The sequence below is a fragment of the Penicillium soppii genome, assembly GCF_028829465.1.
Source record: "Penicillium soppii strain IBT 18220 chromosome Unknown utg000004l, whole genome shotgun sequence".
NCBI classification, from domain to species: domain Eukaryota; kingdom Fungi; phylum Ascomycota; class Eurotiomycetes; order Eurotiales; family Aspergillaceae; genus Penicillium; species Penicillium soppii.
In genome coordinates this window covers 3146751-3170889 of record NW_026643234.1, presented here as the reverse complement: position 1 = coordinate 3170889, position 24139 = coordinate 3146751, and the positions used below count along the sequence as shown (strand labels likewise).

General features: G+C 48.6%; 8 protein-coding genes across 8 annotated transcripts; 5 read left to right on the top strand and 3 right to left on the bottom strand.

The window, feature by feature from the left end:
• Positions 1 to 1803: 1803 nt before the first annotated feature.
• N7529_004595 (translation initiation factor 6) lies at positions 1804 to 2838 on the top strand (the record flags this gene model as incomplete). Its single annotated transcript, XM_057240122.1, has 5 exons — positions 1804 to 1838; positions 1896 to 1967; positions 2086 to 2172; positions 2226 to 2414; positions 2490 to 2838. 5 exons carry the CDS (start codon positions 1804 to 1806, stop codon positions 2836 to 2838), a joined length of 732 nt encoding a protein of 243 aa, XP_057099417.1.
• Positions 2839 to 3321: 483 nt separating this feature from the next.
• Positions 3322 to 6154, bottom strand: set2 (SET and WW domain protein; the record flags this gene model as incomplete). The annotated part of the gene is made up of 4 exons (XM_057240121.1): positions 3322 to 3849; positions 3913 to 3993; positions 4046 to 5661; positions 5776 to 6154. The coding sequence occupies 4 exons, from the start codon at positions 6152 to 6154 to the stop codon at positions 3322 to 3324; spliced, it is 2604 nt and encodes an 867-aa protein (XP_057099416.1).
• Positions 6155 to 8513: 2359 nt separating this feature from the next.
• On the top strand, positions 8514 to 9665 carry N7529_004593 (putative AT DNA binding protein; the record flags this gene model as incomplete). The annotated part of the gene is made up of 4 exons (XM_057240120.1): positions 8514 to 8555; positions 8605 to 8719; positions 8801 to 9255; positions 9303 to 9665. The coding sequence occupies 4 exons, from the start codon at positions 8514 to 8516 to the stop codon at positions 9663 to 9665; spliced, it is 975 nt and encodes a 324-aa protein (XP_057099415.1).
• A 1850-nt stretch (positions 9666 to 11515) lies between these two features.
• Positions 11516 to 14066, bottom strand: N7529_004592 (serine/threonine-protein kinase; the record flags this gene model as incomplete). The annotated part of the gene is made up of 6 exons (XM_057240119.1): positions 11516 to 12574; positions 12624 to 12761; positions 12812 to 13603; positions 13665 to 13814; positions 13863 to 13932; positions 13984 to 14066. The coding sequence occupies 6 exons, from the start codon at positions 14064 to 14066 to the stop codon at positions 11516 to 11518; spliced, it is 2292 nt and encodes a 763-aa protein (XP_057099414.1).
• Positions 14067 to 14358: 292 nt separating this feature from the next.
• On the top strand, positions 14359 to 15073 carry N7529_004591 (TRAPP subunit BET5; the record flags this gene model as incomplete). Its single annotated transcript, XM_057240118.1, has 5 exons — positions 14359 to 14395; positions 14449 to 14641; positions 14705 to 14850; positions 14904 to 14992; positions 15053 to 15073. 5 exons carry the CDS (start codon positions 14359 to 14361, stop codon positions 15071 to 15073), a joined length of 486 nt encoding a protein of 161 aa, XP_057099413.1.
• Positions 15074 to 18855: 3782 nt separating this feature from the next.
• On the top strand, positions 18856 to 20493 carry N7529_004590 (serine/threonine protein kinase SAT4; the record flags this gene model as incomplete). The annotated part of the gene is made up of 1 exon (XM_057240117.1): positions 18856 to 20493. The coding sequence occupies one exon, from the start codon at positions 18856 to 18858 to the stop codon at positions 20491 to 20493; it is 1638 nt and encodes a 545-aa protein (XP_057099412.1).
• A 1604-nt stretch (positions 20494 to 22097) lies between these two features.
• N7529_004589 (amphiphysin-like protein RVS161) lies at positions 22098 to 23223 on the top strand (the record flags this gene model as incomplete). The annotated part of the gene is made up of 5 exons (XM_057240116.1): positions 22098 to 22230; positions 22325 to 22370; positions 22423 to 22496; positions 22566 to 22713; positions 22770 to 23223. The coding sequence occupies 5 exons, from the start codon at positions 22098 to 22100 to the stop codon at positions 23221 to 23223; spliced, it is 855 nt and encodes a 284-aa protein (XP_057099411.1).
• Positions 23224 to 23448: 225 nt separating this feature from the next.
• N7529_004588 (aminoacyl-tRNA hydrolase) lies at positions 23449 to 24057 on the bottom strand (the record flags this gene model as incomplete). The annotated part of the gene is made up of 1 exon (XM_057240115.1): positions 23449 to 24057. One exon carries the CDS (start codon positions 24055 to 24057, stop codon positions 23449 to 23451), a length of 609 nt encoding a protein of 202 aa, XP_057099410.1.
• Positions 24058 to 24139: the final 82 nt, after the last annotated feature.

The window sequence follows — 24139 nt, the reverse complement described above, 5'->3', positions numbered from 1 at the left end:
ATAAGCCAGGCGTACTCAATACCCATATGCATTCGTACTCGAAGTAGCATGTATCTGAAGGGGAAAAGGTAACAAGATCTAGTGCAGGAGCAATTGGAGTGGAGGTGTAGATTCAAGAGTTGAGGGTTCAGCAAGTGAACTCAACGGCGCCAAGGCTATCTTCAGTCCGAGATCTTCGGTCTGGTATGAGGCGATTGAGTACGAGGATTTGAATATCTATGAAAGTAGAAACTTAATCAACTGGATAGATGGGTATGTTTCAGCGCAGGCTTCAGGTGTTGAAAAATCACTTCCTGGGATTTTGCCGGCCACCTGCAACATGTGATGACCGAATGGAAATTCAATATCTTCCAGACGGTGACCACAAATCCCATCTTTGCAGGACTTGCTCGCAGTGATTGGCCAGTCGTTGTCTTGTCTGATTGTGAGCAATAGCCAGAAGACTTCAGGATTGATGGTTTAGCATGATGCCGCTCGAGTCGCGGTGCATTCCACTTCCAGCCTGAGAGGAATAGCTACTCTGTCAGCACACCTGCCAGTTTGTCCATAGTTCCGTTGAATGTTGCCCGTGGCCGTTTCCTACTGAAGGAACCGGGTTGATCGAGTCGCCCTCTTAGGCATGTCGTGAAGGGTTGCCATTTGCGTGAGCGCGGTGGCCCGACGCTTATTTTGGGCATTGCACTGCAGCTGCGCACATGATGAATGTCGCTTGGACTTCCAATGGATCAGCTTGCCTTGCATACACGGCTGCTCGACATTCATCCTTCTCGGCGGCGGCGGTCGGATTGACAGATGCACGACTTATTTCCCCAAATGCCTGTCAAATCACTTGTTCCACAAGCCACAGTAGTGATCATTTGATAAAAATTCCCCGTTGATTGAGGTTATAGAGGAATGAGACACAAGTGACAGGCTATGTTGATGAGGTTGCTGCCGTCTAGAAAGTGTTGTTTAGAAAGAGCTGAGTAACATGGCAGTCTATAGCAGCGAATTGTTGCATCTTCATACTGACCTTAGTTGTCTGATTAATTGATTTCAGCTGATGATCCTCAGTAATTGAGATTCAAAACCAAGTCATCTTGGCTTTGGGATGAACATATCATGATGATGATGATTCTTCGTACACTTGAGGTGTTCAGGGCAATCAAAGATTCTCGACAGTCTAGATGTATTGAAAGTGACCTGAGGTAGAGATCAGTCAAGCATATAGATGAATTAAAAATTGAGCATTATGTGTGAGAGAGAAGAGGATAGGTATAATTTTATAGAAGGAATTAGTGATACAATACTTGTGTACGTATGTAGGGTTCAAATCGAATAAATCTCTGAACATCCATACAAGACCATACAACAAGAGCATTGCCACGGAGTATTGGAAATATCCACATCACGTAGAATATACAAGATGACTCTCTTGATAGACGTTGAACTAGTGAAATGAATCATCAAGAGACAGAATGAGTCAGTGAAAACGAGGTAGCAGTACTTAATTTACTATATAAATTAATATGGTACTGTAAGTATCAGTACCCAATCTCAACCCACCTCTTCTCGCCTCTGCGGCTCCTGCGGGGCAAAACGAGCGCTTCCTCTGATTGGTCCGAGCTTTCTTCTTTTTTTATCGCACGTCTCTCAATTATTTATCTCTTCGACCTTTCTGCAAAGAATTCAAAGTCATTGGAATATATTTGTCTTTACTTTGCTACTCTTTTCTCTCTCAGCCTCGTCACTGCGCTAGCTCCGCGCTTCTTTACCCCGCTCTCACCAGGATTTCTCTAGACACCACTCTCCAATTCTAAAAAGATGGCTGTCCGCGCGCAATTCGAGAACTCGAACGAGTGAGTGGAACAGGAATATCGGGAACATAACAACAAAAACTAACAGTTCACCTTCAGGGTCGGTGTTTTCTCCTGCCTGACAAACGCCTACGCCATCGTTGCAGTCGGTGGCTCGGAGAACTTCTACAGGTGCGTTCAGACTTCGATGGAAGCAATGGAATAAGCAGCGGTGTGCAAACCGATATACACCATGCCATACCAATCTCCCAGAAACAAACGAGAACAAACACAACTAACCCAAACCCAGTGTCTTCGAATCCGAACTCCAAGATGTCATCCCCATCTGCCACGCAACCATCGCCGGCACCCGCATCGTCGGTCGTCTAGTCGTCGGGTAAGTGAACCCGCAAAGCACCGCCAAAAGAAGACAAACTTAACAAAATCCAGTAACCGCAAAGGTCTCCTCGTCCCCACCACAACCACAGACCAAGAACTGCAACATCTGCGCAACACACTGCCAGACACGGTGAAGATCCAACGCATAGAAGAGCGCCTCTCAGCACTCGGAAACGTTATCTGTTGCAACGACCACGTCGCAATCGTGCACCCGGATCTGGAGCGTGAAACCGAGGAGATGTAAGCCCGCCCAAGACCGAGAAACCCCAAATCTCAAACCCCCAAAAAAGAAGAACTCCCCGCTAATTTCAACAGCATCGCCGACGTCCTCGGCGTAGAAGTCTTCCGCCAAACAGTCGCCGACAACGTCCTCACAGGCTCGTACATGGCCCTCTCCAACTCCGGCGGCATCGTGCACCCCAAGACCTCTATCCGCGACCAGGACGAGCTCTCCTCGCTGCTGCAGGTGCCTCTCGTCGCTGGTAGTGTTAACCGCGGTTCGCCGGTCGTCGGCGCCGGCATGGTCGTCAACGACTGGCTCGCCATTACCGGTCTCGACACTACCGCTACCGAGCTTAGTGTTGTGGAGTCTGTGTTCCGTCTTGGTGAGAATGCTGGCGCGGCGGGTGTGAATAAGGACAGTATTGTGGAGAGTTTCTATTAGATTTAGATTCTCGATTTAGGGTTCTTCTTATTTTCACGCTGGAATGATTTGATTTTGTGGTTATGACCTGATCTTTTTTCCCCCCACCCTGGTGAGGCTGGGATTTCTTGGGTGTATGTAGTGAGTGAGGAAGTGCTTCGGTAAGATGTAGATCGAGATATGGATTTCTTATTGATCTCAATATCGATGTCAATATAGACGCAGAAATGGTAGATCAAGCTCAAGCTCTGATATTATTCGCTATGTATGATACTCGAACACCAAATGTACACGGGTAAAGTGAGAAGCTAAAAGCCGAATCAAATCGATGCAAACTATGATAGTGGCACTGGGCACTGCGGCTCGGGGTATTGACATAGAAAGCAAAAAAAGCACAAAAATAAATGTCAAGAAAAAGACACGGTAGAAGCATAAGTAACACACTGATTCATCTCATCCCTGCTCGTCCTCGCTTTTGGGTATTAATGCAATAGAAATTCTCGCCTATCCCTCGATGCTGATCTGGGGGTTTTGGCTCGGTGTCTCCGTTTCCTCCATATTGACATCGTAGGAGTCTTTCGGGGGAGACGGGTCTTCCGCGTTTGCCATGCTGGTGTCGCCGTCGCCGTCGTCTTGGGATTTTTCTGCTGCTGGAGGGGGAGGAGGGGGTGGCGGGGGAGGTGTGGATTTCTGTCGTTTGGATGGTGAGCTGCCGCCGTTGTCTGCGCCGTCAACGTTCATGGGGTCCTCGCGCTTGCGCTTGAGGGAGGCGGCGTCGTCGTCGTCTGCGGCATAGGGCGAGGTGGTGGCGGTAGTTTCTTCGACGGACATGTGGGTGTCTGCGTCGGCGACTGGAGTTGCCTCTGCTGACTTTTCGGTCTTGCGCTTCTCGCGAGTCTCGTATTTGCTCGCCGCCTTGTCGAAGAAGGTCTTGCAGTAGCTTTTGACGGTTTGCTGGTGCTTGCCGCTGATCCGGGTGGGATCCGTTACGCGGTTCTTTTTGTAGTCACTTTCAACAAGCTTTTTGGCAGTCTATCAACGAGTTAGCATATTCGGATCTGAAAGGAAGATGAAAAGCGGACACTGGGCTCTCACCTCCTTAGCAAATCGCTTTAGGTCGTCCTTCGGAATTTTGTGTTTGTACTGGTCGACAACAGACTTGATGTGAGGGAAAAGCTGTGTTTCGTTAGTCCAATGCATGTGCACCACATTCTGAATCAATACGCACAGTATTCTCGTAGATTTTCTTCTGTTTCTCCAATGGATACTTCCTCCACTTCTCCCCATCCTTGCTCTTTTTCTCCGGCAGATCAGCAGGCTGAGGCGTAGCCGGTGTATCGGTCTTATGCTCGGAGGGTGTTTCCTCCTGAGCATTCATAATTCCATCAATGATGTTCTGCAATGCCAGGTTCTGCTTGACTTTCGAATGCTGCCCTGGCGCAGGAGTGGTTGGGGTTGCAGGCACAGTCGGCCGCTCCCAAGTTGTTTTTCCAGAAGCAGAATAATAGTACGTGCGGCCCTCCGACTCTGCAGTAAACCATCCCTCAGGCAATGGCCGAGGGCCACGGCGGTTTTGTTGTCTGGGTCCACGCTGAGGACCTCGGTCTCTTCGTTGCTGCGCCGGTCCTCGCGGAGCGTCGTAAACAGGAGACGGGGAGCGCGTCGGAGATCGCTGGCGCTGCTGGCCTCCAGTCTCGCGGCGCTCGAACTGGTTGACCGCGTGCTTCGCATCCTTGCCACGCTTCATACGAGGAATTCGGTACGCGACTTCCAGCCCAGCCCAGCTTGCGAGCAAAGCAGCCGCTTTTTTTGCCACGCGTTCATCATCACAAGTTGTCAGCGGTTGAATATTCGCTTCAATCTTGGAATCTTGGATTTTGTTTCGCGTCAGTCGAGGGAATCCGTCCAGGATGTTCATGATCTGCAGCACCACATTCGTGTCTTCCTTCCATTGAGCGAGCTGCGAGTTGAGAATCTGGTATCCGTGCATCCTGACCACGCGATTGCGCACGCGCTCATCCTCACACCGTTGAATACGGCCCAGCAATTTGACAGCGATCCATTTCTCTTGACACTGCACAAGAGCCGCCATGACCTTGGTGACACTGTCCTCGTCCAACGACTTGGGCTGCACTTTGTCCACATAGTCATCGTCATCCTCGCCCAGCTTCTGCTTCTTCGGTCTCTTCGCCACCACGGTATCCCAGCTATCTTCATCGTCATCGATACCCAAGGCCTCCATGGTTGCATTGGACAGCTTAGTCGCACGCTCAGTTTGCGTGCGCCCACCAATGAAACCCGTGCACATCGGCTCTCCACAATAGCAAGGCTGAGGATCCGCGCCGTAGCGGTCGACATTGTAGTTGAAGACCAGTTCTTCACCAGCTTGGATGGCACGCTCGGCGAAGATGCCCATGCGCAACTTCTCGCCCACAACCCACTTGTCGACAAAGCAATTAGGATTGCAAGAGTGATTGCAAAAACGTCCGAGGTTACCGCGTTTGGTCGCATCAACGAATTCACCCGTGCTCAAGGACATGAAGTAGAAGTGCTTGATGCCATCCTCATCATACTGCCTCATGCGCTTCCGAAATTGCTGTTCCGCCACGACCTCCCCAACATATTCGTATATCAGATCGCCTTCATTGAGATTTGTTTCCGCGCGCAACCCGAACCCCTTCTTCTCGGTTTTGATGACCGCCACAGAAGCAAACTGGCCCTTCTGGAAACGCTGGTTTTGACAATCGGAGCCGCAGCCGCAGTCGCCCGCACATTCGATCTTGGTAGCGCGGTTGATACAATCGGAGTCTTCGCCACACGCTAGGTTTTGGCCGATCTTCGGTTCTACGCGTTATGAATCAGTGCGATGCTCTCGGAATTGGCTCACGCGGAATTGCGTAGAACAGAATCTAAAACTGCAGAGACACGGAACGGAGAGTACACGAAGTTCAAACTTACCCCACTCTTCAGCGCAATCGCATTCCATCGCCAGTTCGGTGTATCCCATGTATTTGTTGGCGTATATGCAACTGGGAATCTGCTCGAACGTGGCGAGCGCATCTTGGGTGCTATCCGGCAGGTGTGTGTACAGCGGCGGCGGACGTGACACTTGCGAAGAGCTGCGAGATAGCTTGGGCCGTTGGGATTCTTGCTTGATCTCAAGGCTATCCTTCATGTTGCCGGAGGTGTCGGAGGTTGGGGAGGGTTCCTTCTTCGGGAGAGGTGATCGGGAGGTACGCGAACGCGAGTCGCCATTTTTCAACGCTTCAGGTTGGCTCTTTATCGAGGGCGACTCCATGTTCAGGTCGTCAGAGTCCGCGTGGTCATGGACAGACATGACGACACGGACTACGAAATGGTTGAATGAGAGAAATTGGAGAATGAAGAAGAGAGAAGATACGATGGGATTCTGCCAGTCCTCGGGGAATCAAGGGGTCCGAAGCGGTAAGAACAATCTCATTGATAAAAAAGAAAAAATTGGCCTAATTTGATTCAAACCGAAGCTATTGTTATTTCGCGTTCGCTCTCACCGCCCTCAGCCGTGATCTTTTCCATCTGAGCATGGGGCATTTGGATATCAATCCATCGGTCAAACCAGACATGGTTATAGCAGCAACTGGAAGCCACTCAAATCATGATAATAGTATTGTGTTCAACTCTGACTCTTTGTTTAACATCTAAAATCTCAATGAGAGCATGTTCATTGGAGTCATGGGCCTGGTGATTCTTTTATGCCTGACTTCGAGGGAAGGTTCTTAGGGGTGTCAACCCTAACGTCATCTCATGGCATAAGGACCCTTTTTAGAAGTCAGCATTGAAGTCAAGTAAGAAAAGGGGCAGTGAAGGGGGCAACCAGAGAGCAATGTATCCAAAAAAACTAATGCATATGCAAATGTGACATTGCAGTTTGATGTCGGAGAAATCGATTGGATGAGAAGAAACAAAAACCAAAGCGTGTCTGCATGTAAACTTTTAGTCTGTGCGGTACAGTATTATATTATATGATAGACAATATGGTTAGTGTAGTATAACTAATATTAGTATTAGATTACTAGATTTTGAGGTTGTCATCCATGATCCTGACCTATAACCATCTATTGTATAGTTCATACATACAACGTATGTAGTCTATATATGTACAGAGTAGTGATAGTGTAGTGGTAATCCATGGTACATTCAAAGATAACCCTAACTATGCCTGAGGCCATTGTAGATATATCTCTATCTCAACAACCTACCAATCTATACTTATTATCTAAACCTCACCTCTTTCTCTTCCCCTGTTGATCATTCAATTACAGTATTACTTAACCCTGCATCGATGAATGCACTCCAGCGGAGTCCGTTGGATCATATCTACTGGGCCATCGTTCTGTATCTTCATCAAGACCGCTGCATGACAGACACGCATTGTTTTGTTTATTATTCCTTACGATCGTCCGTTAACTTCCACTCTAACCGCCCCTGAGGTTAGCTTCAAACAAAATCACTTTGCTCACAGGCGACCCAGTTTCCTGGGGCACTCTTGGAGCCTATCAGAATATATCCTGAGATCCACGAATGCCCACAGTTTACCGAAAAAGAAAGGATGAAACTAAAATCAGGACACTAAAATCCACTAAATCCACTAAAACCACTAAAACCACCGGAAAATAAATAAAAAAAGACTAGAAAACCCAAAAACCACCGAAAAAAAGGAAATAAAACATAAAAATAAATAAAAAACAACGCTTTCTTACTTGTCCCTTGGTTCTGGGACTGCCAGGGCCAACCGTTTCCCAAATGCGAAACTAAGCCCCTTCTCTCTATACTAGTGATATATATGCAGTTCGATATACTACCTTATGCCAGCAAAATAAAATCTGAAATATTGCCCATACTCCATTCCATGCAGGCCCCCCACTCAACCCCTCGATCGTACTAAGTACTGATCGTACTTTTGGAGCAGAAATCCAGAAAACTCCCCGCTTCCCGGTGGTTTTTTCTTAGTGGTAATTTTGCCTTCTCGTTCTTCAAAACTTTTCTGGAAAAAAAGATGAAACTGTATCCGGCTGAAACCTCTATTCCTTCTTGACTAGTACACCTGTCTAGTAAATGGTAAAAGGGTAATATCTTAAGTACTTTACATATCGTACTGTCTGGTAAGACTCCATCGACCCTGCAGCTTTCCTCCCGAACGCTGGTCTCCTGCGCGATCCCGGCTGCTGAAGTCGTTTGGCCAGAAAATCTTCCTGCAAAAAAATCCCCCCCCAAGGAAAAAAAAAAAAAAAAAAATACAAGGGATCTTAGGGTATTTTTTTTTGAATGGAGTTTTATTCTACTGCTCTTTTTTCATTTTCTTTGGCTATCAAGCCTTCAATTGTCATATCGTTCGTTTTTCCTGTCATCCCTTTTGTTTCGTGTCCGGGAGGATATGGGGACATAAGAGACCTTCTCTCGTTCTCTGCGCGTGTTTAGATTGTTTTATTGATTTCTTTTTTACCCTCTAGTGTTGTCTTTCTGAGGGAACTATCGACCTCAAACTGTGTATGACCTTCAATTGTCGTTCGCTCTTGTCCTTTTCTTTTTTCCAGGACCATCTGGGAGGCTTTGTTTGTTTTTTTTGGACGTTTCCTTTCTTATTCCTTTCTTTACTGTTGTTCTTTTCTTTTCTGGGGGAAAAGAGGGAAGCTAAAATTCGCTTCCATGGTCTGGATATGTCGAACCAATCTGATAGGCCATGGACTGAGGACGACAAGGTAAGTTGTATGTGCTCGAATATCAATTTAATGCTAACCAAACTCCCAGTACACTCTACTCACTGAGATCCTCAAGAAAGCTGGATTTCCCTCTAGTTATCTAGTTCGCATGATTAAAGAATATGGGATAACTCCGAATTGGGAGCATATCCCCCTCCCTCAAGGTATCAATTCCAATTGCCGGATTAAAAGCCAAAAATCTAAAAAAAGCCTGATATCATGGCGCTAACTCTTGCCCGGTTAAGGCCGTTCACTCAGCTCATGCAAAACGGCTTATCTCAACATGGTGCAACAGCCCGCGCAACCTTCACATCCAGTGGCTCCATTTCCACCACGATTCGATATGACCGGCCCACCAACCCCAATGGACCCAAGCATGCGCAAGCGGCCATTTTACCCATCCGACAAACCAGTACCGCGCGCAATTCAGCCTCGGCCACCAGCAAGCACCGGTCCACCAGCCAGCACAGCCTCTTACAGCAGCGAAAGCGGCGCATCAGCCCAGCTCTCTCCAAGACTAGACACCGGCGAACCACCCCGCAAACGAGGACGCCCCAGCAAAGCAGAGACCGAGCGGCGCAAACTTCTAGCCGAAGCCCGCGGCGAGCCCTACCCAGCTCCCCGCCGCTCCGGCTCAGGTCGACTGAAGATCCCCCCTCGCCAACCAGTCCCGCAGGCCCAGGCCCAGGCCCAAGTCAAGGTCCATCAAACACCTCATTCCCATCTGCACCAAGCTTCCACCAAAAGCCATCAGCCCCAACCCAAGCCCCAAGCCCAATGCTCTACGACTCGGCCATGCGCTCAATTCCCGCTCCGGCAGAAGACCGCCGCGACATCCCACCTCGCAACTTGGGCTCCAACATGCGTGAGCTCCCCCGGCCCACGGAAATGGTTCATCCCCTCCCATCACCCCATGCGCTGCAGCTCGGACCCCCAGACGCGTTCCCCAGACTCGCTATCAGTAGCCCCGCCGAGCGGGCGTACAATTTCCCACCGGATCGCTTCTCGCCGTCGGACAGTGACCGCCGCGACTCGGTTACTAGCCGGCCTGATCAGCCCGGTCCGTACGAGGGACGCATGAGTACGCCTTCGGAAAAACCGCCGCGATGACCATTGATATCTGAGAGTTATTTTTTATATCGTTTTCTATTCCCGATGCTTTTGCGCTATGATTGAATGATCAAGTCCTTTTGAACAATAGACAGCGTTTTCATGTTTGTTTGTTGTGCGGTTTCTCTCTCTTCAAGCGAAGCGATTTTCGACATTCCACTTTCTTTGACACTCACAATCACAATCCAGGTCTGGTCTTCTTCTCTTTTCGGCAGACATCTTCTTACAGACACGCGATTGGGGACCTCTTTTTCTTTTTGTGACAGTGACTTTCATACAACTATTGATGCCACGACAACGTTCGATGAAGATAACGGCTTTTTATTTTCGATTTGAATCAGCGAGTCATTTTTGTTTCCTGCTCTCGCTCTCGTCTAGGGCTGGCTTATCGTGAAGCCAAAGCCCGTCCTCATGCCAACTGATGCCCCTCCACGCCTCGCATCTATTCTGTTCTATTTCGCCTGTCGGCTCCTTTTCCGTTTGCTTAATGATGCTTTTCTTCTTTCCTTCTTACGCCAATGTCTAGCGTTAGCGTGCGCATTTGATGATGATTGATGTCTAATGCTACAGCATGGCGCGGTCCTTTGAGCTATAGATTCCAAGGGCTTATCTTGTATTTTATCACATTTCGCTTTCTGTTTTCGATGTGTTGAGTTGGTTTTCTGCCTTTTGGTTTGGCTTTTGCTTTCTATTCTCGACGATCTCTTACAGAGATGCCTTACATTCCTTGCCTTGGGCTTAATAATGACTTAGAATATCTATTCTACCTACATTCATATTCATATTCGTATTCATCTGACATTTGACTTTTGACCTTGCGGACATTTAAGATTGGTCATTCAATGCATGCACCTTCAATCCAAGCCAGACCTGGATGAAATATTGCCTATATGACCAACCACCAAGGATGATCCAAGTAACTCTAAGTGGGAATTCAATTGTGTAACGCCGTCCCCAGATATGAATGCACTTATTCGAATACATAATCACAGACAGGGATGGTCTTCAAAGTCTGGTTACTCCAAGTCCGTGGCTTTGATCCCAGACCCATTAATAGAAGAGAAGCCAGGTCTCTATCTCAATCTCTTTATCTGAGTCTCAAAAATAATGCGAAGAAAAGCTATCGCATAAAAGCTTATTGGTATATAGCTTAAATCTCGAAAGAAACAAACAACTTCATCCTGCTTTACCGTTCTCCCCGACTACCAACGCGCCATGATGTTTTCTCAGTAAAAGATTCCTTTGGATCTTTGATTTATGTAAGCGTGAGTCTAGAACTGTGAAAGACCATGAGAGCACCCTACAAGTGATGCGTGTGACCACTGCCGAAATGGCCACTAGGCTAGGTGAAACCTTGAACTCACCACACCCATGCCCTCTTACTGTTCTAGCCCTCTGTGGGATCCACGTAGCGTCACTGTGATCTTGAGTTTCCTCAGAAGGGGAGATCTCGTATACTAAGACGAAAAATGATAGAGACGTATTGGTAGTAGATTGGCCTTACTAGAGCTTTAGATCTGTATAGGCCGGATGAAACCGAAAGGGGAGCCCCAGGTGCAGACTCGGCATGAGAAATTCACTAAGCTATTTAATCGGCTTGCATGTTCAGAGCGTCGAAGCCGTTAATCAGAGCGTGTGAAGATTGCCAGAGTTCGCAACGAGTGGCCGGGAAAAAAGACTAAATTTCCCAACTAGGCCAAAAACCCTAACATACGGGGTCTAGGGAGGCTTGTGGAGCTCTCAACAAAATGGTTTCCCTTCGCCTTATATGTATGATATGCAAATGTTCAAAACTGAGATGTACGTGACAGGCCCTCGATTTAGTATAGGAAAAATAAGCCAAACATTTCCTACTCGTTCCCACGATCAAGAAGCCGTCGCAAGTGAGACTTCGAATCCTCACCCGAAGCAGACGACACACCTGTCGCCTCAAGCGATGAAGGCTCGGGCCCAGGAATCCCCTGCGAAGTGACAGACGGGGGATGAAGATGAGGCTGATGATCCTGCCCACCAGCCGCATCACCAACAGTAGCAGCCTCGCCGACCTGCTCCGCCTGCCTCTTCTGCAACATCTGCGAGCGCAGCGCACTAACCGCCGACCCGATCGACGACGCTGTCCTGCTGGGAGCAAAGGTGAACCGCTGACCGATCTGCAGATCCAAGGCCTTCTCCTTGGCCAGCTTCATCACCTCGTCTTTGTTCTCAACGCGGCGCGTCAGATAGACCTTCGGGCCGGTGTTGCGGTCTTTGTCTTTTTGACTCTGCTTGATGCGCTCGAGCTCAGACCTATAGGCCGTTTCATATATGTTGAATTCTGCAGCGCCGGGCGATTCGCTGACAAATTGCTCAGGCTCTGCATCGAGGGTGTCTGGTTCTTCAAAGACGGAAGCGGGCTCGTCGCTCATTTCAACTTCCGGTTCCTGGGAGCCTGTATATGTCGACGGGCCGATGAAAAGGTATGGGAATTCTTCCTCTAGAGGATCCCGCGCATGGCCCCTTGTACCTTCCATGCTGCGCTTTGTTGTTGCTGAGCTTGTGCGTGAGGGGATGTAAGGGGATGCGTGGCCTAATGGCGAGTCTGAGCCCTCCTCGAAGACGCCGCTGGGTCGCTGGCTGCTGTTAGCACTGTGCTCGGGTCTCGATGAGATGCTGGCTGAGTCGCTGGAGCCTGGGGCGCCGTGGTCACGGAACGCGGCGAATGGATGTCTGAAGACTTTGCGTACGCCTGCGCGTAGACTGCTGCCATGGGGTGCCTCGCCAACTGCTGGGAAGGGCTCGTCTGGGTCCATTTCCATTGGGGGTTCGACGAAATAGGACCCTTCACCGCCGAGGATGCTCTCCATGGGAGTTTGAGGGGTTTGAGCCTTCGTGGGATCTGTCAGTCGTTTGAATTTCTTGACGGCTTTCATCTGCAGCTTGTTAACGGGAGGCTCTGGTAGGTGGAATCTCGATGCGTACCACGGTCATGAGATGGCCCATGTTTTTTGTGATAGCGCGGTCCAGCTCTTCTTCTGTGGGTGGTGCAATGATTTGCGACGTATTTTCCTCGAATGATAGCAGAGGATCTGTCCCATTCTTTGTTACCCAAGGGTGTTCCTGTTGCATTTGGTCAGCGTTGACGAGCAGTCTAACTACAACTGACTTACCCGTAAGCCAAACATATCGATCCGCTTCTCCGGATCCTTCTCCAAAATGCGATTCATCAGGTCCTTGAATCCCTCATCCTCCTCGTCTTCACAGACAAGAGGATCTTCTCTGATACTATCGTACAACTCGAAAATGTTATGCTTCTCGAATGGCAGCTTTCCATATCGAAGACAATACAGCGTCACACCCATGGACCATATATCTGTCGCCTTTCCTGACACATCACCGTGCTTGACGACGCACAGCTCTGGCGGAAGAAATGCTGGTGATCCAGCTGACTTGGCAGTGAACATGTTTGAGTCTTTTTCGAACATCTCCGAGACACCAAAATCGACCACCTTCAACACATCGTCGTTTGTGACCAAACAATTGTCTGGTTTTATATCTCGATGGACAATCCCTTGAGCATGCAGGTACTCGATCCCCAAGATCAAATCGCGGAACCAGCACCGACAATGCTCATCATCATAGGGATCCGCCCTCTCTTCCAACCCAACCTTCATGATCACACCTTTCTTGCACATCTCCATGACCATATACAGAGAATCTTCGGATGGATCATCCAAGACTTCAATCAATGAGACCAGATTGCCATGATTCAATTTCTTCATAATGGCAATCTCCTCCTTGATCAAATACAAGGGATTCTGTGCATTCTCATCATCTCCAGAAGGATGCCGATGCAAAGGCGAATTAAAATCCGTACCAGGCCGTCTCGGGCCTCGGGGTCTGCGCAGCAAATGCGACTGCGCACGTTTCCTTAACCTGGACTTGGAGAATTCCTTGACAGCCTGAAACCAAACGCAGCCCGTTAGCAAGAACATCCTCAAAGGCCTCGACTGAAAGGCTTACATATTCATTACCGAATTGATCTGCTGCCAGATGAACGGCGCCGAACGAGCCACGTCCGATCTCCTGCTTAATCACATATTGGTTGATGCGATGTTCAGCAGTACCATCATCTTGACTGGTGTAATACGAGGAGCGGGCGTCCAGTGTTTCCTACGCGACATCAGTTCTCTGGATCTGTCACGGCGGCGGGAAACCGACCTTCACCGGACGCCTTGCTCTAGGGTTTCGCCTCCGGTGTCTCTGAGGACTATCATATGATGCAGCAGATCTATGCAGAGTATCAGTATGAGATGTATCATACGCAGTTGTTGAAACTCACCCAGTCCTCGTCTGCAATACGCTCACACCCGAGTCAATAGAGTCGGAGAAATCCGACACCGGGACGTCTGCATTTTCATCCATTGAATGCGCTGTGCTGGTGTGGGGTAAAGGAGGGAAGTTTGAGCGGGGGATTTTGATAACGTGAGATGCGGGCTTGTCAGCCTTACGAGGCCTGAAGATGTGGCCAGAGCAAGAAAGAAAAATAGAATAAAATCATGAATAATAAATAGTATACAGAGGACTCTGTCAAAATCGACAAAAAAAAGTTCCAGGCAGCTCCTTTTTGATATTGTTTATCGATAATCGAATTTCACCGCCCCCGTCAGCTTCTCCTGAACAACAACCACAACGGGACTTTTGGTCACATTACACAATGGTCGTTTACTCATTCTACATCTTTGATAGGCACGGTAATTACAAATTGTCCATGACAGAAGGAAGAATATCATACTAATTCCTCCAGCGGAATGCATCTACAAGCGCCGCTGGCTTCCGCGCCCGACCTCAATCGTGGGGAAGTCCCGATCAGACACAGCCGGAGCACCGACCGGTCTCGGCCAAACCGTCCGATCGAGCGATGATGATTCAAAGCTGGTTTTTGGCACGGTATTCTCCCTGCGCAACATGGTGCGCAAGCTAGGAGGTGAAGATGACAAGTGAGCCCCCCTGCAAGAGTCTGTTTTGGGGTTGTGCACATGCTAATGGGTGTTGCTCAACAGTTTCGTGTCGTTCACTACCAGCCAGTACAAGCTTCACTACTACGAGACGCCGACGAACACCAAGTTCGTGATGCTGACGGACCTCAAGAGTCCCAGCATGCGCATTGCCCTGCAGCAGATCTACATCAATCTATTTGTGGAATATGGTACGTGGATTCGGTGTACCTGGCAGATACTTGTTGCTAATGGCCCGAATCAGTTGTCAAAAACCCCCTTTCCCCGACTGAACATACCGGCGGTGTTGGCGTGAACAACGAGCTATTCGAAGAATCGCTGGAGCAGTTCGTGGTACGTGCATTTTTTTGAGGCATGCTGCCTTGTTGTTGACTTGTTATTCTGATCTGGTAGCAGACTCAAGTTCTATCATGATATCTAGCGAACTATCCCGCGTGTTCGCGTTCGCCAAGAAAACAGGCCGGGAAGTGTACAAGGAACAGGCTACCCTGCCTGACCGCTTAGACCTATCGAGACCAACGATTCAAAGGGATGTCCCACGAGAGCGACGTGACTGCAATTGAGCGCACACCGCAGTGTCACCCGTCGAGCTTTGTGAACGACTGCATAACAACACATTTAAAAGGATTACTGGCGCACACAAGCCAAGATATGGGCGTTCATACCGCTATTGAAGTGTGGTCAATGAGATGGGTTTCCTGCCCACGTGGCATACCGGCGCCCCTCCGGGTAGGCAGAGTCTCTCGGGGGTCGGCCCGCCAATAGCTCAGTTTGGTTATGGGTCTTATCAACCAAGAAGATCGACTGCATGCTACTGTTATCCATATAAGATCAACGGGAAGAGTCGGAGTTGATCATAACGCAATCCCTAAGCCAATTGTCTCACTGCAATATCAAGTTTTTGTATCTATAGCGATGGTCCTGGTGTATAAATAATTCGATACAAAAAATGCCGCAGCCCACACCAGAAACTAGACCTACAGCTAAAGCTATAGTCCTGACCTTTATTGAGAAAGCTATGACCAACGCCAAGCGGTTTGCAAATCGGCCTGCGGCTTGTGCATGCTGAACCGAGAAACTGATAGGCTCTACATCGTCGTCTCGCAAGACAAGATAGATCATATGCCAGAATTTGTGTATCAATTGCATATAAAAAAAAGCAAATCTACACAAAGCAGAAGGATGAAAAAACAAGGATTCCAGCTCATCTTGATCAGCTCCAACCTGCATGGCTTGGCTTGAGCACAGACACACCTTCGACGTGCATGCATTTTACGATGTTATTACTAAACCTTGTACACACAGCTATCCACACAAGACAGAAAGTACCGTGTCAGGCTCGTTGTGTGCTGTTTTCCATCCACTGATAGTCCAAATCGGACTGGGATTCATTCCCACATGATTTAGTATGCGAGATGCAGAAGCTCCAGCAAAGCAAGTACAATGTACAGCTTATCTGAAGGTCAGACCATTCAGACCATCCATGGATTCAGACCACTCAGATTATTCACATGTATAGATTAAACGGCCAAAGTCAATCAAACTGGCGGTCAAGATGCAGCTCGAATGGGAATTAGATTCTATACGCCCGCATGATACTATACCTACATGTACTATAAGTATACGGGGCATCTGACTACACTGGAGGAATGGAGAGGGGTAAGGGGGCTTATACTGAGTTGTACAAGACTGAAGGCCTATCGATTGATATGCAAATAAGAGATTTAAATCAATAAATACCGGGATCAATGTACGGAGAACGTTGGAGGAAATTAAGATGGGTTCAAGTTAGGGTTGTGATTGGTGAGTGAAAATCCCTCGTAGTTTCTGTTCTGTATCTGTTTCTGTTTCAATTACTTCTAAACGGCTGTGAGATGGGCCGTTTTTGCTTTACCACGTGAGAATTGTGTGTTTTATACTTTGTGGTTATTACAATCTATTCTTTATCGTATGCCGAGGTCAGAAAATCACGGAGACAGAGAATAATCCGGGGTAAAATAAACAAAAGCGAGATTACCCTGGTATTGTCTCGGCAGAGGGCCTCGCGCGAAGCTCACTCTTACAATATTGTGCATGCTTAGTGAAAATCCGTAAATCCCAGACACTAAGCGTTTGGGAAATCCCCACATGGGAAATCGGAGCCGAAGAGACGGTGAACGCACACTAGAGAAGCCGTGTGAAATATACGTTGTAGACGCTTGCTGATCTGATAGGCTCGAGTTCAACTGCTTTAATGCAATCTATGATTCGAAATGGGTTCTGTCTACAATATTTCACTCGCTCGGTAGAATCAATACGTTGTTGATCAACCCATAAATGCCGTCATCTATCCGAATGACGCTAGATAGCGGAACCCTCTACAATGGTATTGCTATCGTGGACATATGTCCTGCGGGTGACTTCAAAGTCCCCACGCAGTCTCCACGAGCCCGATAGGGAGGTGTGCATGATTGACGGACAGTTACGTAGGGAGTAGCGATCGTCTATGTCTTCGTTGCTGCTTTGATTCGGTAGTTGGAGAGCGAGTGAGCACGGGTATAAACGGAGGTATCTGACAATTGGTCAAAAGCGGAATTATGATTTTTTACACCGTATATGCTGGAGGACAGTGTCCTGAAGAGCAACCTTGGAAGGTTTCATGATGACATAGTACAGGATCTGAATACTTCCTACAACTACAGTATTGTAGGTGGAATTGGAGATTGGAGTTGGCTACATCGCTATTGTACGAATATGGAATAAATGATAATCCCCCACCTACCGGACAGAGCAATAAAGCACGTCCAAATATCCATATTCCCGGCTAATAGATCAACAGATCAGTTCCGCCAATTAAATGGAGAAATTCATTAATAATGGATCATTAGGTGTACGCTATACTCCTCAAACATTTCATAACCTCCGATACTTTTGTATGCAACCGCCACACGGCGCTCCCAGCGCGTTGGCTGGTGCGGGGCCTGGTCGAATCACATTGTAAATTATTTTGCAGACTTGCACAGCCTCAGGTGCCAATGTCAATGTGGTGGCGGAAGTATCAAAGCTCATTAGACATGCAATAATATTATTACCTGTTACAAAGAATATAATAATATTATCAATATTATCAACATTACACTTATTCCCCTTCGAGTATAAGTTCGAGTCGACGTCACTCAAACAACGTCATTTAAGCAGTAGTTAAACTGGTAATAACTACCAAAGGGAACTTAGTAACTTAGCTCTGATTGCTTAATCTTTACGGAAGACCCCGTTCCAGGGATCCGATGAAAAAAACCTGGCCGGGTACAATTACTCTGTTATGTGTTACTTGATTACTTTTGATTACATATGGGATTACATCTTATTACCCAGGGGTACGATCTTTTGCACTTTTTTATTACAATTAAATCTCTCACCAAAATGTGGGATCCTGCTAAATTTTCTACTCCTATTGTACTATATATGCTATATGTTCTTTGATCAATGGGATGATCTAATTCTTTATATGTACAAAAATATATATAACATTAGATTATATTGCTAATTACTACTCGAAAAAGGTCATACCACCTGCAGAGTCTCACAGCGCCGGACTCACCGTCTGCATATGTAGCCCTATAAGTCAAGGCCGGAATCGCCTAGACAGCCCTGGAGCAAAGTACCCGCGGACACCGGGAGCTGAGTGAGCATTAATAATCTTTCCAAGGTTGAAAGTAACCTCGTACCGTTGCAGTTCCCACATTCTTTTTTCTATGCTGTAATTTATTTTATACTTGTAGTATTAGAATTACACCATTATTCCAATGAGAGTAATATTACAATCTTGTACAATGTCTACTGCTTCCCCCGTATTCCCCATACAAAAAAAAAGCTCGCTGGTATTTCAAAGTGAACATCGCCAAATTTATCTTCCCACTTGCTTTTCTCTTTTTCATTTTATTCTTTGTCACTTCATTATATACCCTAGAGGTTCCTCTCGTCGAGGGCTTCCCTTGCGCGTGTTCGGAGATCCTTTGTCGTTACCTTTTCACTCTGCCTCAGGCCAAAGACCACAGACCACACCTTTTTTTCTCTTTTCCCACCTCACCTCAGTGCTTCTTGATCTTTACCGTCGAAATCACTTTGCTTAGCAGCTTGTGAGCTATCGATCGGGGACGGAGAATTTCGTGTCCCACCCTTCATTCTTCAAGTCTTCACCTGCCGATCCACCGCACATGACTCCACCTTCCCCTTCACCTGTGCCTTCCGCAGTCTCCTCCGCAGCAGCTTCACAACACTCGTATGACCCTCGAGATGGAGATGCTTCGGTAACACGCGCCTTGGCGGGCATGAACTTGTCCGCTCACGCGAACGCAAACGATCTCCCTCCCCCAGCACTCTCTCCAGCCGGAAAACCCACTAAAGCAACCATGGCCGCTCGTCTTACGCGCATGTTCTCCAGCACGGGGAAAACCACACCAACCAGAGAAAATAATGAAGTCCACCATTCCGACAGCAGCTTAGAAAGCGTCCCCCACACAAATGGCAGGACATCAAAGCCCTCCTCCAGACCTCCTTCAAGACCTCCTTCCAGAGGCGCAAACTCCCGTACCCCATCACGAAACCCGTCTTTGAAGAGTGAACCCATCGACAAGTCTGATAAGAAGAAACCTGACGATAAGAAGAAAGATGGTGCCGCGCCTGCGCACAAGCGCTTCGAGGTTCTCCCAGAAACTCTCGGCAACCATTCGCATAATTTGAGAAGCGCCAGGCGGCAAGAAAAGCTGACCGACCTGCTGCGCGATATGCTGGGTGGCAGGAAAAAGGGAGACGACCAGGTGGATGAGCAGCAGCTGTCGCTCATGTCCACCTGGATCGACCAGTTCAAAACTGAGCGGGATAAGCTGGCTGCCGATAAGAAGGGTGGCCCCAACGCCACTGCTTCTCTGGTCGACAAGTACGGCAAGTGCCAGGAGATCGTCGGCCGTGGCGCCTTTGGCATCGTCCGTATCTCGCACAAGGTCGACCCCCAAGATTCCAAGTGTGAGCAGCTATACGCCGTCAAGGAATTCCGCCGTCGCCCTCAAGAAACCACCAAGAAGTACCAAAAGCGATTGACCTCGGAGTTCTGTATTTCATCGTCCCTCCGTCACCCCAATGTTATCCACACTCTGGACCTCCTGCAAGACGCCAAAGGAGACTACTGCGAAGTCATGGAATACTGCGCCGGAGGCGATCTCTACACCCTAGTTCTTGCTGCCGGCAAGCTTGAAGTCGCTGAAGCCGACTGCTTCTTCAAGCAGCTCATGCGTGGCGTAGAATACATGCACGAAATGGGCGTTGCCCACCGCGATCTCAAGCCCGAAAATCTTCTCCTGACCACCCACGGCGCCCTCAAAATCACAGACTTCGGCAACGGCGAATGCTTCCGCATGGCCTGGGAGAAAGAAGCCCATATGACAGCCGGACTCTGCGGCTCCGCGCCCTATATTGCGCCTGAAGAATACGTTGAGCGGGAATTCGACCCCCGAGCCGTCGATCTGTGGGCGACCGGTGTGATTTACATGGCGATGCGCACGGGCCGACACCTCTGGCGTGTGGCTCGCAAAGACGAAGACGAGTTCTATCAGCGATACCTTGACGGCCGGAAACATGAAGACGGATACGCACCTATTGAGACGTTGCATCGGGTAAGAAATGCTAATCGCTTTCCTTCGGGTCAAAAACTTATTTCTTCGCAGGCTCGTTGCCGCAACGTTATCTACTCTATTCTTGATCCGAATCCTTCTCGCCGCATCAATGCTTCGCAGGTTCTTAAGTCTGAATGGGTGCGCCAAATTAAGCTATGTAAGGCCGGCGAGGAAGGGTTTTGATCTTATCAAGTCACCCTTCCTGATTGATTGATGGGATTCTTTTCCTTTGCATCAGGGTGGTTGTTTAAATTGACCCATTCAAGGAACTCGTTTATCTATTTTTGTCTTTGAATGCTCCATAGAAGGAGGCCCAGACCTTTGTTTTGTGTATGAGGCGCATGCATTCCTCCCAGCCTGTTCTCTTTTCTTTACTCTTCCTGTTCCGTCTCTTAGCTTGTCCCTTGTCATGTGTTCGACGTCAATGCAACGAAGAATCATGACCCTTTTCTTTTCACGATTTTCTTTCACGGAGTTCTCATCTCGTCCGGTCTCTATCGCGTCGGCTGATACCTCATGGAGTTGTTGGCGTTCTGATCTTTCTCTGTACCAAAACCCGCCCGGCTTCGGGTGATCATGGGCATTCCGGGTTTGCGTGCCTCACTCCGGTAAGCTCTGCAATATCGACAGCAAACAACAGATCCTGCCTGGAGTGTCCCATTGGAGGTTGTCTGAGACATTTTTTCGTCGCTCATTTCTGTCGGTGTTAGTATATTACTGATGCTTTTTGTACATACGTTGGCATTTTGAATCACGTTCTATATGATGCTTGAGAGTAAATGGGCTTCTCTATAGTTCCACACTGGACTACCTGCCTCGCTATTCAAGGAATCATCTGAATGTTCGTGAAACATAGCCCCCTAACAATGCAGTCGACTCCGTCCTGAACTCGATCTCGGTGATCAGCACCCAAGGCCCAATGCATGGCCCAATGCAAGGCCCACAGATGTCACAGACATATCTCAATATCTTCCCGAATCAGTGATATCACACAGAAAAGATTTCACTTCCAACTCCACTCTAACAAAGTCTGCTTGTGTGATACACAATATAGCGCACAATTACCAACAATGTACGGGGTAACCGGTAACTAACATAGCTTTGTACGTACAGTAATATATGCAGCAATGTGGATTCCAAAAGCGCACATGATACGAAAAAGTTACCATTGGAATATTTACAAGCCTTGGCAGCTGCCAAGAAATAACACAGTTCTTTAGGCATCTACATTCTAATGTGACAGCCTGTGAGAAGTGGATAATCCAAGTCGCAAATATGCATGATCGTGTGTATGGTATTACAGACGCAAGGACTCAGCCTTATCTGTGTGCACGTTCTGCTTTAAGGGTTTTCATCTGCAATACTACAATTGCACAGCTTTTTTGAGAAATGAAGGAATGTGAAAATCCTTTATGCACAGGTCTTGTACCACCCAAGTCCATCTTGCGGTGAGATAGTTGTTTTACACTTCACATTGAAATAATAAAATCTCTTCATACATATTGTACATAATGTATACAGCCCAGCCCTGTAGCCCTATGAGCGTGACGTAGCCGCATTCGGCGCTGACATAAGCAGCCTAGCCACGGCTGCACGGAGCATAGCCACATCCAAAGTTGGAAGCCTTGGGCGTTTGACGTGCACCTTTGAAACATCGCAATCTAGGCGCCTTGTTTCTATCTTACACATCTCGAGCTATTGAACGAAATTTCTTGAAATCCCATTTTTGATCTGAAAATCTCACCGGACGCCTCTGAACGACACCCAAAACCGACACCGACACCGCCATGTCTTGGGCAGGTACGAACCCAACTGCGACAAAGAAGCGAGACCAATTTAACGAAAAGACCAATCTAACGAGAAGAACAGGCTTTAAGAAGAATGTCAACCGAGCGACGACACAGGTGATGATGAAGACGGGTGAGTTTTGATTTTTACCCCGCAATGGAGATGGATCGGCTGTGATATCGATATCGATATTGGAATGCGGGATGTTCCGTGCTGACGGGCGCAGGGCATGTCGAGAGGACAAATGATCGCGACTATGAGATCGAGGAACGGTATGCGTGCTTGGGAGGCTGGAAGAGACAGGACAGCGCTGACGGTGCATAGGCGGTACCGGACCATGGAGACCGCGGCGAATCGCCTGCAGAAGGAAGCGAAGGGATATCTCGATTCACTACGAGGTAAGAGAAGAGCAGGCATTCGAAGCAAATACAAATGCAAATGTCCAATACGGCTACTAACATGCGCAGCGATGACGGCATCTCAAATGCGCATCGCGGAAACGATCGATGCCTTCTACGGCGATGCCGGGACCCGAGACGGCGTCAGCCGCAGCTACAAGCAAGCCGTTGAAGACCTCGACGCAGAAACTATTAAGGCCCTGGACGGCCCTTACCGGTAAGCGCCAGCCCAGCAACCACCACCACCAAAGAAACCCAATCTAACAACACTAGCGCGACGGTCCTCGACCCCATCTCCCGCTTCTGCGCCTACTTCCCCGACGTAAACGAATGCATCAAGAAACGCAACCACAAGCTCCTGGACTACGACGCGGTGCGTGCCAAGGTCAAGAAGCTCGCCGAGAAACCCGACAAGGACGTGACCAAGCTGCCGCGCACAGAGCGCGAAGCTGAAATGGCCAAGCATGCCTACGAGCAGCTGAACGAGCAGCTCTTCAACGAACTCCCTCAGCTCATCGACCTGCGCGTGCCTTACCTCGATCCCAGCTTCGAGGCCCTTGTCAAAATTCAGCTGCGCTTCTGCGCAGAGGCATACTCGCGCATGGCGCAGGTCCAGCAGTATCTTGATGCCGAGACGCGCGACCAGTACGCCAAGGGCGATTTGGATAATCGCGTCGAGGAGGTGCTGCAGGAGATTCGCGATTTGAGTATTGCCGGTACGGTTTGATGCATAACGCATAATGAATGCTTGTTTCCTCTTTTCTTTTCTTTTCTTTTCTTCTTTTTGCTCGAGCTACGCTAGCTAGACTTCATTTTCCATTCAGGCGTTTGCTTTGCTGTGTATATGCTTAATACATGAGGAGCTTGCCCCTCCCATTCCTTCAATATCACGGGTATCAAACAAGTAACTCCGTAAATGCAATGCAAGTAATCATCCATCCCTCTCCATCTCTCACACCCTATACAATTCCTCCGCAATTACCTTAACCACCCCCTCTGCCGCCCCATGATAAGCCCTCATCTCCCCCTCACTAACAGGCGCAAGCACATAATCCGAAACCGCCCCCTTCTCCCGTGACGGCGGCCTCCCAATCCCGACGCCAACGCGCAGGATCGAGAAATCCGTATTCCCCCGCGGCGGATGCAATCCCTTCCCGCGCAACGTCTCACAAACACTAATCAGCCCACGGTGCCCACGTAGACTCGCCGCCTCAGGCCCGCCCCGCTTAACGCGTAGCTTGCCAAGCGGGGCCTCGAGCTCGTCGTGCAGGATGATAAGCGTCGTTGGGTAGGACGACTGCGTTGTGGGGAATAGTTTCATGCAAAGCTCGTTCTGCCGCGCTGCCCATTTCTCCATTTGGCGTACTAATTTTGGGCCGGACTCGTTCATGTAGGTTGGGCTGTACCAGGTTTCGTGGAAGGCGCCTGTTTGAGGGAGGGTGGTTGGGAGGAGTGGTTTGACGGCGTCTAGGAGGAGGTGGCCTGCGCTGTGGCGGGTTTTGCGGTAGGGTGCTTTGTTGCCTATTGAGGCTATGAAGAGGAGGCGGCGTGGGGGGTCCATTTCGGTAGTTTGGGGTGCTTGTGGAGGAGTTGAAGTTGGAGAAGGAGGAGGCATGCTTTTTTTTGTTATTCAGGTACGGGCC